Below are 16,719 nucleotides of genomic sequence, written 5' to 3' on the forward strand. Positions count from 1 at the left end.
TTGTCATGGTGTGTCGATGTTTGTTTTCTTGATTATCACTGGAATTTAGCATCAAAAAAGTGCTGAACAGTTTCTGCCTCTGCTGGTTATGCATAAGACAGTTACAAAGAAGACCAGCCCCAGAGATTCAGAAGCCGGCCGAAATAACCCAGAGCTGAAACCCCGTTCACAGCAGTCCTGTTGATTGGCATGGCACAAAGAGTCACTTGAGGACTTAATCATCCTTACTAAACTCCAAACTGTTTAAGGGAAATATTATTCTTGTTTGTGATTCCTGCTCAAGTTAAATACAATCCAATGGCAACATTATAGCTGCTGGGACTGTTGGACCACCTTCCTAGTGGGTGATGGGTATTCCAAAAAAAAATTAAAAAAAATGTTCCCATATATTTCCTTCCATTGCATAAAATATTTGCTGGTGTTATGAAATCATCATAACTCCCAGGATGCAGACAGATATTTTTCTGGCTTCTGAAAAAGATTCATAGGAGAAGTTTTACTGCAATGTATTCAAAACAGAGTTCTATTTTAGTGGGGTATTTCTACCAGCAAAGGTATGAAAAGTCAAAATGGAACAATACCCTGGAACATCTGTATGTAAGCCTGAGGTGTTTTTTAATCTTTCGTCTTTTGTAAATATCCAGTTTCATTAGAAAAATAAGCCATGGGCATTATAAAGTAGGTATGGTGACATTCAATATTCAGAATGCTGATTCCAAATATGGGTGGCAGAAGAGAAAAAAGTTATCCCAGGCTCAGATACAGTATTTTTCAAGTTAATATACAAATGAATAAGGAGATACTAAGTGTGATTTGGTTTATTAAATTGTGGTTTGCAGTAAGTTAAATTCACAAGAGATATGACACTTCCAGATAGTGTTTCTTTCCTAAAAATGTTTGTCTTTATTGAGAATACATAAGTTCAGTCTTAAAGCTAACCTGCCATTATCTTTTTAGGTTTTATAAAACTATGTAAACTGCAAATGGTTATGATGTGAAAAGTTTAGATTAAACTGATTTTTAGGTAAACACATTATGTATTTTGAGTTATAGTAATTGTTCTGAATTATTTGAATTCAAACATTTCCCTTATTCTCCTAGGCACTCCAAAGTCTAGCAAAGCAATATTTTATAATAAGTAACCTGAACAATAGCAGAGAGAATTGTTCAAAATAGCTATTTCCTATCAGTTTAAAATATAATCAAGTGAAGCAGCTGTTCTTATTCTTAATATACTCTTTTGAAAAAATTTCAGAGTTTAATGAAAAATGTCTCTTCTCATAAACCTTAAAATACTCACACATGTAAAAGTCATAATGTTTTGGCAAATAGTTCTTTGTAAGGAATGTGCACGAAGCATACCTGCTCCGCAACTGGAACACTGTCTAAAGGTACTCAATCATGTCAGAAGAGCGAGCTGAAAAAGAAGCCAAAGTCTCGGGGCCAAACTGTGGCCCTCTTCCTGGAGAGCAGTTGTCCACCCAAGCAGTTCCTTGCTAGTCCGTGGGGCTGCCTGGGTACTCAGGTTGCTTCCTGGCACAGATTCACAGTCTCTTCCTAAAGTGAATTCAGCAAGTAGGCGCATAAATATTGGGAGAAAAAAAATACCACAAGGATAAATTGTCTCTCTCTCTTTTTAGGGATTCATGGATCATCTTTTGTCCTTGACATAAAAGATTTCCTACTTAAAACTAGTCTCAAAGAAAGAACTAGATCTCTGCTCGGCCCTTTCTGCTGCTCTGTTAACGTGGAAGCCAAGTGGTGTAAGCACAGCGGTGATCCTGGCCCAGAGCAGTCTATTCCAAAAATGTACCTTGATTTGAGAGGAGGACTGCTGCAGGTCTGTATGAGGGGCTTGTGGTGCTGCTATTGAACTGGATTGGCTTTGGATGATTGAGGGTTTTTTCTAAAAAACTCCATGAAAGATTGTGAAGATTTGCAGCCTAAAACAGTTCATTAAGCTCTTTTTCTTTTTTTTTTAATATAATTATCTATTCTTTTATGTAAAACTGTTGATTGAAAAATTGTGTATGGTGGTTTTTTGGATACTGCTTAGGCCATGTATTGTAGCTGTATGTGTGTGTTCCCTTAAAAGTACTGGATCAGATTACTGACACTTAATATTTAGGGCCCTGTTCTGATATATGTGTGTGTGGTGTGTGGGTTGTGTGTGTGTGTCTCTCTCTCTCTGACTGTCCATGAGCTATGGATGTGTAATGCCTAGGGGTAGTTCTAAGAAATATATATCCTTTCTTTTTCAACTTGCACAAATTTCTCGGGGGAGTACTTATTAACTATTGTTTGTAGCAATTAATACTCAGTTTTCCATGCTATCCTCTCCTTACTGGACTGCCCATAACTTGAAACCCATCAAAGAAGCATGGGAGTTCCTGAAATGAAAAATAGATTCCATGGAACTTAAGTGGGCTTTAAGATATGTGTCTTGTTTTAATTATTTTTATTGTAGTATCTATACACACCAAATGTTTTAAAATAAATAGATAAACCAAGCATATAAAATGCAAAAAGGAAATTTTGACATTCAGTCATGTAATTAGACCTTTTCCCAGAACTGACATCAGAAGTTCTTCAAACCACAGCATTTGGAACAGGGCTAGTTGAATAATACAAAAAAAACTAAAATATTTTAATGAGTAAATAAAGTTAGTTTGCTTCTCTGCTTCTTTCTCACTTGTTATCTACAGGTATTTGGCTAGCCACATCCAGATATTATTATAATTAAATTTTTAGTTAATTTTCCCCCCCAAATTGTCTTTTAGACAAGGACCAGAAACAAATCTGTATGATGCTTTGAGAATGCTAACAGAAATATTAGCAGTTCTGTTTCAAATATATTTATTTACAGCTAATGATTTTGCCAACTCCAAATATGACCTCATCTTCTACCACTGTTAATTTGTATTACAGCCTAGAGAGCTGACACGAGAGTATCACCTCATCTGTGAATGTATGTAGTGGGAGTTCCCTGCTCTGGACCTCCAACTGCCTGATAATAAAACAAATAAAAGTGGGGGGAAAAAGCATTCCTCTCTCCGGCATCAGTCGGGGCCGGAGGCCTCTGGCGTTGCCTGAGGCTGCACTTCCAAGAGGTGGTGCTAGACCAGCTGTGGGAGCCTGAGCTCAGAGTTACTCTGGAAACTCTGGACGTGTCCAGTTAAGGCGATTACCTGGGCAGCCCCAAGCTATTTGCTTTATCGTGGCTGAACTATGCATAAATCCTGCTACCGTGCCTGGAAGCCTCCTTGCTAGGGCAAACAGCAAATGCTGCTTATGGTGCCTTCCAGCTCTTGATGCTGGCTGCCTATATTCTTCTCCCATAATCTCCCATTGCAGAACAGCGTAAGGCTCCCTTGAGCTCAGTACCATCCGTAGCTGTATTTTCAGAGAGCTTCGGTTTATTCCATGGACTTACACATAGATGCAGAGGAAGGAAAAGCTTCTTTCTTGACTGCTGCACTAAAGTCCTTTTAAGTTTCTTCTCGTTTTTTCATATCTGAAAATTACTATTTCCCCCCTTTTTTTTTTAATTTCTAAGCAAATTGATAGTTTACTCTTTATGTGCAGACAGAGCTTGTTCACTCCTACTCTACCATGAACTTTTAAGACACCATCTGGTGATTTTGATTTCATCCCACACTGATTCTAAATCATGTTTCTTAATTCTTTAATTGATAGTTAAAGTTCCTTCTTAGTTTTTCCTGTTACTTCTGGGCCCACTTCTGCATGTGAAAAATAAAGGATTATATGCTAGATGGAGGGCGGCGGGGGATACTTGTTATTTTACTGGTCTAACCACAGGATGAACTGAAATGCCCAGAGTTCAGATTAGTGGAAAGTGCTAGGGGATTATACCACATACCTTCCTACCTGAGAAACAAAAGTAATTGAGAGGTGGTGGCAGGGCAGCCAGTGTCACTGCCATTGTAGTTTGTCCTCCTTCGTGGGGTTCTTTCAAACAAGAGTTTGGTTTGAGAAAAGCAGCACTGCTTGTCAAAGCGGGAAGGAAAGAATGTCAACTTGCCTTTTCTTTTGCTATAAAGTGTAATCTTCTGGATTTTGAATGCCAGTTTACCTTAGATATTTTTCTAAATTTCTGTTTTAAACTTCAAGTTGCGCTCTCAGAACTTACAATACATCCAATTCATATTCTGTGTATACTCAATATTTGTGACTTCAGATGATCTTCAGTATGTCTTTCTAGTCATCCTTTTTAGCTGTGTTGCTTATTCAGGTGTTAGTGCAGTCCAAAATTCCCGTTTTGGAGCAACATGCTCTTTGAGCAATTTAAACTTTGTATCTTTAAGATCTTTTGTCATATCTTAAACTGCAAAACCTTTGACTGGCCCTAGCATTATATACTGTATTCAGCTGTATGTTTTTGCATATCACTTTTTAGTTCTGTGCTCTTGCAGGCAGCACCTGTAGCAACTCTAAGTGGTAAGAATTAATGTTTTCCTTAGAATGATGAAAAGAACAAATTTGCCAAATGGTTTTGTAAAGGTTTTTTGTTGTTCTCATTCTTTGTTTTCACATTAAGGATATTTGCACACAAGTTAGGTATAAGTAGAGCAGGCAAAAAGCAATATACAGTTCTTCTTGTTTGGGTTTTTTTTTTCTTCTTCAAAAATGTTTAAATATTTGTAGGTAATTATTTTGTCTCTTTTTTTTCAGGTTTTTTGGGGTCAGGAGCATTTGAACTGTTTAGTTCTTCTCCACAAGCTTCTGCAGGGGTACCTCACCAAAAACAGCAGTGCAGAGTCATTCATATCTGAACGTGCATATCCCACTTGTTCTTCTGGAGAGCGGAATCAAGCCCCCAAAACTGAGCATACCTCAGATGATCTGAGAACAGGCCTGTTCCAGTATATACAAGATGCAGGTAAGAAGAATATTATTATTTTCTTGCTAATTATAGCATAAATAGAGTAGTAACCTATTAAGCATTAGTTGCCTCTTGCAATGAATTCTTTACTTTTTGGGGAAAAGCAATTGAAAAGACATCTGCTGGAATGAAAAAAATACTTTTTTGATTTCTTTCCATTAAGCTGTAATCTTTTAAAAGTCAGGGAAATTGCTTTTTTATTTTCTCTCCTTTTGATCCTGAGGGGTTTATTTTTAACTACTTTAGTCTCATAAACCAGCATGTATCTTTTTAGAAATTATATAACAGATTATAGTTTTCTTTCATTTGACAGAAGCACAAAAACTGCCTGGTGCCTATGAAGTTGTGTTTTACAATGAAACTGAGGATAGTCCAGGAATGATGTTATGGAGATATCCAGAACCCAGAGTGCTCACTCTTGTAAGAATCAACCCTGTTCCTTTTAATACCACTGAAGATCTGGATATTAGCACTGCTGACCTAGGAGACGTTCTTCAGGTGGGTAATGAGAGTTTTTGACTTTCATTAACAAAATAAAATGTTAAAATGTTGTAAAGTGAATGTTTTAAAAGTTGTGGTTATTAAAAATGAGCACAAAACAAATGTCAGGAGCTCTATAAAATCAGTAGGAGGTAAATTCTGCAGCTTGAGCACATCTTTAGTTTAAAACTACTTGTGCAAACATCTTAACCACTTACCTGTAAATGTTTTTTCATGACTTAATAAGCTATAGCAAACTTTATCAGTCCTGGTTTACAAGCATATACAGTTTTTATTCTTGGTTCATGTGACTTCACTCATCAGTCTTTAAATAAAGACCTCATTTAATTTGAACCTGAAACATGTAAACAAAGGTCTGGTCTGAAATTCCCGAGATTCAGTGGAATCCATGAACTAAAATCTCCAATCCTACCATCCTCTTCTGTCTGTGATGGTAGATGGCTGGGCTTCTATTAAGATCCACAATGCACAGAGGACCTATTTTCACAGAATCACAGAACAGTTGGGGTTGAAAGGGATCTCTCTGGAGATCATCTGGTCCAAGCCCCCTGCTCAAGCAGGGTCAACTAGGGCAGGTTGCTCTCAGCCATGTGCAGCTGGGTTTTGAATATCTCCAAGGATGGAGACTCCGCAACCTCTCTGGACAACCTGTGCCAGTGGCTCAACCACCCTCACAGTAAAGAAGTGTTTTCCTATGTTCAGATGGAATTTCCTGTGTTTCAGTTTGTGCCCATTGCCTCTTGTCCTGTCACTGGGCACCACTGAGAAGAGTCTGGTGCCATCCTTTGACAGTCTCCCATCAGGTATCTGTATACATGCAGCAGATCTCCCCCAAGCCTTCTCTTCTTCAGGTTGAGCAGTCCCAGCTCTTGCAGCCTCTCCTCATATGAGAGATGCTCCAGTCCCTTAATCATCTTTGCAGCCCTTGTCTCTCTTGCACTGGGGAGCCCAGCTCTGGACCCAGCACTTCCAGGTGGGCCTCACCAGTGCTGAGTAAAGGGGAAGGATCATCTCCCTCAACCTGCTGGCAAAGCTCCACCTAATGCAGCCCTGAGTTCCGTTGGCCTTCTTTGCTACGAGGGCACATTGCTCATGGTCATCTCTCATTTTTTTGCTTTGAGAAGAGGGCAGCCCAGTTTGACTGTTCGAGAGCATGGAACAGTCCTTCAAAGGAGGACTGAGTTCAGCAGCTTTATGGTTATGTGCCTCAAAAATAGACCTATACCTAATGACTGCATTGATCTTTAACATTCAAACTTTTGGCTCTCCAAAATACACAATTACGTACTTATACCCTCTCCTGTCTAGTGTAATTCATATTTATAAATTCACTTGTTCCTTGAATATCAGTTTCAATTTTTGTTCAATTTTAAGTTTTATAGTCTTGTTTTTCTTTTTGTATTGCAGACTGAATCTTTTTTTTTTTTCATTTGAATCGGCTTGTTAGTCAGAATAGTGTTACAAGTTAAAGGAATTAAATAAAATATCTTTCAGTTCTTCCTACTTGTTCAGCAATATTGAATTATATTTCATTATTGCTATATATTTTTAAATTGCTTTTAAAAATCTAATTATGCACCAATATGCTTTGTGTTATGGATAAGTAGGTTAATCTTCCTCAGATAAATGGTATAATGTTATTACAATACACATACTGTTAGTGAGATCATGCAAATGTCCTGCCAATTTCTTTGCCCTCTAGACAAACAAATGTCAGCTCCTTTCAGTTATATAAAAATTAAAATTAAATGGAAAAAAATCAGCTCCTTTTGGCCTGAAGTCTGAATCAAAATTGTGTTATTGTATGCTTTCTTGATGAACCTATTAGGTTTCTGTGAAAACCAGCAGTTTTCCAGCTTTCATGACACTATTTTCAGAGCAGGGCACACCAAGTTTTTGGTAGAAGCACTTTAAGCTCCAATTATAGATAATGGGCATCATGAGCATAATGTATGTGCTTTTATATGTCCCTGTGCAGCAGGCATAGGTTCTTGTTCAGGTGGACATCAACACGGACTCTACTGCATATGCACCTGGATTTTTTCTAGTAGCGTGCACGTTCTGCTGCTTTGTATTTCCATACTGTGGTGTAGAGAAAAGAGGGTATTTACAGTCCTCTTTCATTTCCCCTGGGACTGCCTGGTGCAGTAAGACAGAAACTAGCAAGTGCTCAGCTGCCAGTTCTCAGGTCCAGTAAACTTTTACAGATCTTCAAATAACTATTCAGAATTGCATTTAATTTTATACATTGATTATGGGGAACCATTTCCATCAGTCTTGCTTTGACTTGGTAGTCAAGCATACCTGTATCATTTCCCTCCTTGGTGATTTTTACTATGGCAGACTCTCTTCCTGTAAGCTTTAAAATCTGTCAATTTTGTGATGAATTCTTTGGCAGTCTTCAGTTAATAGCTTAGGCTTTCAATTACAAGGGAATAGAGTAAAGATATCAGCCAAATTAGAGCATAAGGTCACATCTGTAATCTTGACTAACGTGTATACAGAAACTCTGGTGCTGGGCACGTGGAACACACAAATGCTTACAAAAGGATCCGCATTTTGGCAGCAGGTAATTATGGCAGTAGCTGTTGCCTGGCCATAGGTGGTGATTTAACATGTGTTCCAAAAATGGCAAAGCATGTACACAGAGCAGCTCTGCACAGTGTAGATAAGCAGCCATTTTAAACACGGACGGTATGCATTTTTGGTTAGTCCAGCATAGATATTTGGATGGAAGAAGTAATGCAGAGTCGATTTTCAAATTCTTTAGCTAAACTACACTTACCAAATACTTATCTTAAACTTTTGATGCTGACTTAAATATCAGGAGGCCTTTGATCAGACACTACTTTTTCCCAGTATGGATGTACATCTGTCTCTTACTGTGCTGTGTATTTACTGAGTATAGAAATACAGAATGCCATTTCTAAGAGGAAAACTCACAAAATGAAAGAGAAAAAAGACAAAACAACACTTTTATTTTAATTTACTTCTTGACATGAAACAGTAGAGGAACATCTGCAAGGCAAAGACTTCAACTTTTTTGAAAAAGGAACTAAATTTAAAGGTAATAATGATATTGAAGTATATTAAAAATAGATTTTAAAAACTTTCCAAAGATCATGTATATCTTCAAATGCTAGGAGGATCCATAATGTCACCAGCTGTGTTATCAGTCTTCCTTAATCCTTTACTTCACATAAATCAAGGCAAAGGTACACTTCTGTAATTTCTCTTGTGTTTAACAGATTTAAACTTTGGCCAGTTTCATGTTCTTTCGTTCCCGAGTAAATTGCTGTGACATTTCATCTAGCTTTCTATCTTTGCTAAACTCCTTTTGGCATATCATTTTAATCATGAGTAGATGTTAGAAGTCTTTTTGTTTCTATAACTATTCTTCAAATTCTTGGAACTTGCAAAAGCTTCACCGTAAAGAGAATTTTGCTAGTTATTAGAGTTGCATATCATCTGCTGTGTCCAGAGGATAAGCTAACAGCTTCAGATTATAAGAGCTGATATGAACTATATTGTTTCTGTAAAACTTTACCTTACTGCTATTTCCAGATTGTCCCAAGAGCTTATCTTCTTGTATTTTTACTTCTGTTGTTGCAAGGGTAAACAGTTTCACTGGTCAGGTTTCTATATTTTACTTTCTTTACAATACTAACATTGTTGGTTTTATTTGTGGAGGGAAAAGGAAGAACTGATGTTTCTGCCATGCTGTTACATATTGCATTTTCTTTAGTGATTTCAAATAAAAGTCTGATCTTTTTATTTGAAAGAAGTGAGAGAGAATCCCAGTTGCATTCACAAGAAACCTTATGAGGAGTGTATTTCTTCTGGGAGATTGAAAGGATTTGAATGTGTTCTCCTTCCTCTTCCCTTGGCATCACAACCGCTTTCTATTTAATTGTTAATCCCTCATTGTCCCTTTTTCACATGCCACAAACCTTATGTGGCTCTACGTGATTTACCGTTCTTTCAGATAACTAGTATTTGATGAAATATCTTTAGACTTCCATGATAGCTCTTCTTAATTTGTTAAGGAGTTCCTGTTCAGTGACATAAGGTATTTCTTATCCTGAGGTACTAAAACCGCTATCTGGCACCATGTCTAGCCCTTTTTGACCTAGTGAGCAGAAGACATGAGGCACAAATGTAATTTAATCTCTTTAATTGGTGGTTCTTTGACAGGGTAGGTCCTAATTTATCCACACAATTCCATAAACTTTTCTTCTTAGTCTGCATTGAGAACAGAAGAAACTCTTTAATCATCCTACAAATTAAATATCAAAATATAGTGGTAAGAAAATTGCTATGATTTCAGGTTGAAGATGTGATCTGTGCCAGAAAAAAACATTATTTAAATCCAGGAACCATGGTAGTTTTGTAGTTCACTAGCTTGCAAATCATTACAACTGAAAACATCACTGTGTGGCTGGTAATTTCATAAAAATAAATTATATCTAAAATAAAATATATCTAAATTAATATAAAGAGATGTCACACATCATTTTGAGGGGAAATTTCTCTCTTCCAAAATGACTTTTGTGAGTGTGAGAGAAGCAAAGACTTGTTTGGTTTAGGGTATCTTTGTTACATTTCTTATTTCTCCCTGTATAGCTGCATCACTGCCAAGATCTTTTTTGAATCTACCTTCTTGTGACAGTTTTAAAGTTTATATAGTAATTAAGGTGCATATTAAACAACATATATATTTCCAAGTGTCTTATTAATGATGAAAGTACACATGATGGCATTATTTTAGAAATACAAATTCAGTCCCTCATCCTGTCCTCCTGCATCCAGCAGCGCTGGCATCATTGTACATCATCTTTCCATAGGAACCTTGTTTCTATCTCTTCATCTTATGAACTACTTAATAATCTTGTAGTAGCAGTATGTGGCTGTTGGATAAAATCACATTGCAGTCTAGAGTTTAGAAAGCTTGGATGGGCAAATAAGGTTTCTTGAATCAAAAGCTGGGCAATCATTTCAATGCTAACGTTCCATATCTTTGCAAAGTCCTGTTTTATAATAACATTTAACACATTAAAAACACTTGCCAGCTGGAAATATACTCTCAGTGAAGGTAAACCATTGCTTCATTTACTAACAGTTATTAAGTTTGTTTTCTTTTGTTTTCTTTTCTTTTTTTTAATCAACACATTTGGCTTTGTGCTGGAAGTATTTTCTTTTACTCAGCACAGCTGAGCCACTAAAATCATCAGCCTTGCATCAGTAAGACTAAGGGCTCTCCTGCTGGTTTAAAGGTGGATGCAGAGAGTTACAACATATCTACTCAGACCTTTCAGTCCTCCTGGAAAGGAGGTAGAAGTCAGCACTACTGCAAGGTCACTACGGCTAAGCTACTTTCTATGCATGACTTGAGATGATTTACGTCTTCAGAAATCACTAGAATACCTTAAGATCCATTTTATCTTTATGTGGGAGCAAGTATTCTAGAAAAACTACTTTACAACACTTTCAATATAAATATTTCATTGCACTTTAGAAGCAGGCATCTTAACATCTGAAATATCAAAGTAAGAAGAGGAAATTAAATATTTCAAGAATATGAATTGGAATAAAGTGAAGTAAAAATCAATTTGCCATTGTCCTTAATTTTGGGGGGTGCAACCTTGCATGGCTAACTGAATACAGTTGATATTGGATTCTGCATCAAGAAAGAAGTGTGCTCTGTAGGTAGAATAGCCCTTTATTCCAAACATCTTTCTAGTTCCTTGATCAAAACTATAAAACTCTTACATCTATATTACTACTAACTCTTAACTTTTATATCGGCTTCTGTTTCAGTACTACTAATGGTTGCCTGTTATCTAAATTGCGAGAATTTATTGACTGGCGTTTGGAAAAGTCTAGATACAGCTAAATATCTTAGTAAAAACGATTTTGGGAGGAAGGAGTATATGCAAGAGTGATAGTTTTATGTTCTCATAAGAATAAACAGCAAATAGGCTGTATCTTGTACAAATAGCATAATAAATACTGGCTCTAAGCCACTGCTAATGCACCCCTTGTTTAATGGGGATGTACAGAAGAGACTTTTCAGGCAACAGGAGACTCAAATGTTGGTAAAGACATACCTTTTTAATCTTGACTGCTGATGAGATTATTTTTAAAATATATGGAGAAGAAAACAATACATTCCACCCTCCTGATCATTTCACTTAGGACAACACACATGAGAGTGAAATTTCACATGAGAGTGAAATTAGTCCCAGTGCTGATTCCATCCAATGTCAATTTATGTCAGGGTAATTCATTACTGCCCAAATCAGCAGGGACAAAGGGAAGAACAGTGTTGGTGTGAGAATCATATTCATGTCTCAGAAGCAGGGAAGAGTCCAAACCCAGAAAATTTTCACAGAATGAATTGAAAAGATAATAAGCAAGAGCAAGAGAGAGAAGCAGAAATGACATTACTTCAAAATGTTGAAGAGTAGTACTGGTACATCAAAAGGGATGTTCTGTGAGACTTTTCAGTTATAACAAATGAAACTTTTGAATTAGTCTAGTAGATTGATGGTGAGGGAAGATCTCAGGGCTGAAGATACAGGGATGTGTACCTTTAAAAGCCTATTTTATTATGTACTTTAAAAAATATGGACACAAAATTAGGGAGATGAAGCCTGCTGTTCTTGCTCCCAAACAGTTAATTTTATGTTTAGGACACACTCTCTTGTGCAGGCAATTTCTGTAGTAAAAAGACCCTGGAATTGTGCAGATGTTTATAGATTTGGCTCCGTAAGTATTCACACATGAAGGCTTAATTAAGGTATGCCTCAGTTTCTCAGTTTAATTGTCAAGTCTGTTCTATAAAGCAACCAGCTCATAATTATAGGGCAGCAGATCTTTCATTTGCTCTGCAACACTCTTGTGTCTTAGCAGTTACAGTTAGAACCTGCTGCTGGTGGTGAGTCTCCTGCGAATCTGCCCATAAAATCAGGCTGCCCACTGAGAACTTTGCTTGATGGCCATCACTGTGCTTCAGAGTACGTTTTAAAATGTTCGTAGAAACACTGCTTTTTCAGCCCTGTTTCTTCTGGTTGCCTTGGAGATATAGCATTATTCTAGCAAGCGAGCAAGGAGTAAGAGCAACCATTCCCAGTTCTAGGCAGTAGTTGATGGTCATGCAGGTAATGCCACTGTCCCAGTGCAGAAAGAAGAATACATTTCACACCATAATTAGGGGTAGTAATGTGTGTTTCAGAGCTGTCTTATAATGCTAAATTCAGCCATGCTTGTACTGTACAGTTCCTTGAATCTGTCAGGTTGCAACAGTTGAGGAAGGATAAGCATTTTTCACCTCTTTTTTATCTTTACAGTTTGAAGGAGGGAGTTACAAAAAAAATTTTTTTTGCTTTATTGGTTTGATAGTGGCATTCAAATTGTACAAATACTGGACTTAGCTACATTTAGGCATAGTTACATTTAAGCCTAGAGAAAATGCTGGCAGATATTTGCTTTGAGGAGATTAAAACTATACTTCTACGATACTTCTGGTTTCCCAAAGCCTTCCTGTGTTTTCCTGCAGTCTTGAGAATCTCAGATTTGTTTTTGCCTTTGCCTCAGATTAGCCTATATTCACTCAGAAGGATGAAGAGGAGTTCTTGATGCACAGATCCTTTTAAGAACAATTTACTTTCCTGATTTCATCAAGGCCATATTTTTATATCACTTATCTTTACCAGGAACAAGTTTGATGGCTTTGGGTTGGGGGTGGGAGGGGCGAAGATTGGGGGGTTTTGGCTCACCAGAGTAGGAAAGCAATTTGTATGCCATCAAGGAGGTATTCTGCTTTTTGGGAGCAAGCAGGTGAAGAGGACAGACAGGTGACTTCCTGTACAGCGGGAGACCCACTGGAGCTAGCAAAGTTTTTAGAGATGCTCAGTGTTTCCCATTTCATTGCAGAGTTATCTCTCCAATGAAGGATATCACTGGCACTGCCCCATACCTCAAACAAAAAGCTATGCATTGTCACTATAGTGTTTATACAAGCAGCCATGGATTTAACTGGTGGAGAAAAACAGACTTGTCTAATCAAAGCGATTATATAAAGTCGTAATACTCCAGATTCTGAGCTCTGTAATTTATTTAAGCTGCATCACCAACACAGACTTAAAATTCTTTCTCCGGGGTTGTTATCTGCTGAGAGATACAAGCTGTTAAAACTTACAAGACAAAAGGAAGATAATCTGTGGCATTTGTTCATTTCTCCATATGAAGTTAGAATAAAATATCTGCTGGACTATAACACTGACAGGTTTTTGTGGTGGGGATGTTTCCCTTGTGTACCTGCCAGCATTTCTGTTGCATGCAAGCGTAGTCAGTATTGTAAGAGCTGATGAAAAGATGAATGCGTGCCGAGGTCTCCTTTTTTGGCCTCTCTTCTTTAAATAGCCACCTAATAAATAGAGCACTTATTCCTGGTTTAGAGAAGTGGTGATTAAATTAACCAGATCTCAAGGTTTACTGGAGAAAATTAGGGAAGTGAGTATGGGTCTGAGGTTGCAAGGGCTTAACTGAGATTTAATAAGGGAAAGACTAGGTAAATAATCCCACTCTGGCAAAATTCCCTCAAAGTATTTGCTGAGATGGTGAGATCTCCTTTAAGAGAACATAAAATATTTACAACTTCAAAAGGTGGGGATTCAAAAAATTGTCTGTTGCATTGCATTACATGATTACACTCTTTAAATAAAACATTTGTAAACTACAGTCTTGAGTCTGATGTTTTCAACGCTGTCAGCCAATAAACAGTCATTTTCTTACACCTTGTGGTTGTTTAAACAGTGGCTGAAGGAAGCATGAGCTTAAGAATGATTGGCATTAGACCTACTGTAAGTCATTACCCCAGGAAAGATTTGACATGACAGTCAACAGGAAAAGAATTATGATTAACGTCAAAGGCATTCATTTCTCCTTTTAACAGAGAATACCTCATTTTTGGCTGACTCTGCTTCCTTTTTGCTTTTCGTTCCCCGTTGGGGCTACAACGTTCAGCTGGGCATTTGAGAGTCTGGGAAAAGAGCTTTTTGGGAAACCACAAATTTTACTCATGTTTGGTTCATTTCTTACATTTCCAAAGCAACAAGTATTTTGGAAATCCTAATAATTTGTGTATAACAGGTTAGTAATTTAAGTTCATGGTGTTATTAGCTAAGCAAGTTGTAAAGTTCAACCATGCTTATCGATAAACCTGATGGTTTGCATATTTTTGAGTCTACTGTTAGACAGTTCAGTATTGCTTTCAAATAATCAGACTTTTTAAATGTGCAGTAAAATAATTTGTCTAATTGCTGTGAATTGTCCAGAAGGCAATTTTGTATTTTGTCTGGGATTCTGTGTTTTAAAACTTACATTTCTTGCGAATTCTATCTTTTAAAGTTATTCAAAATTGTTGTATTGTTAGATATAGATTTTATGATCTTTCTGCTATGTGAAGAGTTGAAACAATCTTAAAATGAAACAACACAGTATAATTATTGAGCATATTTGATCATAAACTAGTACTTTAACAAATGCCTTTTATCTTAATGTATCCAATTACTTTCCTGCCAGTAAATCCAGTGTTTGCAGACATGCAAAATGAATGCAGGTTATTTATATAAACAGCTATTCTATTTTAGAGGGCTGAAGACTTGCTTTTAGCCTGAGCCAATTGCACTTCAGATGATCTGCATGTGAGTAAGCTGTGTGATGGTGGGCATAGTTTTGCACATCTGTTTTTGAATGTTAAGACTCTGACTATTAATGATAAGATAGGTATTGTCTTCATTTTCTTTCAAGGAGGGAAGTAGTGGCTAAAGAAGTTGCAGTGTTACACAGTGAGTCTTAAGCAGATGTTGAAACAGAGCCCATTTTCTTTAGGAATTCCAGCTTTAAACATTATCTGTGAACTTCCTAGCCTGAGAGAAGGATTATCTCAGACTTTACTATTTTGTTACTCTATTTTGTGTGTATAATCTTAATTATTTTGCTGTGTGATCTTAGTGTTCATTGCACTGAGATGAGACTGTATCCTTTGGACTACAGTTTCTGTGCAGTCTGCAGGGAGTTAAGCGTAACTTGTTGGGAATGTTAATGGAAGTTGTCCATAATTTGCCTGTGCATCACACTGAAATTTACCCTTTGGGGTTAGTGAGCTAGTGAAAATTCTGCTGGGTGCCAGAAGACTGACAAAACCATCAGATTATCTTAATGACAGATTTACACTCTTGTTGTGTTCTGTACTTTTCAGATTTTGTAACTCTGATTTATGAAACTTTGCAAACCAAAGTTCTTCCAGCTATACACTGATCTTGCGACACTTACTGTAGGAGTCAGGCTTTACTTTGGTGAGAATATGTGATCAAAATATCCTATATACCAGAAATTATGCAGTACATGATGCGTTAACAGGCTGCTACCCTCAGTCACAAAAGTGACCGAATTTCAACAGTATAGTGCTTATGTTGTTCATAAATACTGAAACCAAGAAAATGAGAAGCCTTAAATAAAATGTGGAATATTCTTCCTATATCAGAAGAGAATGGAGAATATTGCAATAAGTAGATAAATCCGTAGTCTAAGAGATTCTATCTATATTAATCTGTTTTGGAAAACCTGCCATATTATATTATAAAAATAACCAAGGCCCTAATAGAGTAAGTGAAATACTGTTGCTTTTGCAATGGGAAAAGCAAGTGATTCACATAGATTCAGTGTCAAGATGAATGACATTTGTTAGAAAAAATGGGTTTGACACTTAACAGTGCATACATTCTCTTGCTTAAACAATTCTGCAGAAACCTCCTCACTTAGAGCATACCACTGTTCTGTGCTTTCTTAACAAAAGCTGTTAGTGTGTTTAGAGTAATTTTTCCTTAATGAGAAAAAGTCAGTATCTGTGACAGATTACATTACTATACACACCTGCATTCGTTCTGAACCTGCTAGCTTGATAAATTGATAAGTTGGTCACATGTTGTTTTAGAAAAGCAAAGAACATAGTTCCTAATAAAAGAATGCTACATATTTCTTCTAAAAGGTTAAAAAGCATTTCTCAGGGCTCTTAAATTACCATATTCTGATACCAAGGGAAAATAAAACCTGGACTTAGAGTCTTGTTTGTACTTAGAGGGCTTTCCGGACAGGAAGGCAATCTTGATGCAATTCAGTAAGCCACAATACCAGTGGGGCATTACAGGTGAAAAATTTGCAGCTGTACCCCTCACCGCAATGTATTACAACTGTACAGTGGAATATTTCCTGTACAGAAATAGGGCTTGGTTAACTTTGTTTCCCAAGAG

General features: G+C 37.0%; 1 protein-coding gene across 1 annotated transcript in view; it reads left to right on the plus strand.

Moving 5' to 3' along the window:
* Nucleotides 1-16,719, plus strand: part of VPS13B (vacuolar protein sorting 13 homolog B) — a 489,316-nt gene that overhangs the window by 401,357 nt on the left and 71,240 nt on the right. Inside the window, exons 37-39 of the mRNA XM_067290363.1 lie at nucleotides 1,641-1,840; nucleotides 4,693-4,900; nucleotides 5,217-5,401. Coding sequence (XP_067146464.1) covers nucleotides 1,641-1,840; nucleotides 4,693-4,900; nucleotides 5,217-5,401 — 593 coding nt within the window. The remainder of the gene's footprint in view (nucleotides 1-1,640; nucleotides 1,841-4,692; nucleotides 4,901-5,216; nucleotides 5,402-16,719) is intronic.

Source organism: Apteryx mantelli, chromosome 2, assembly GCF_036417845.1.
Source record: "Apteryx mantelli isolate bAptMan1 chromosome 2, bAptMan1.hap1, whole genome shotgun sequence".
In the NCBI taxonomy this organism is placed as follows: Eukaryota; Metazoa; Chordata; class Aves; order Apterygiformes; family Apterygidae; genus Apteryx; species Apteryx mantelli.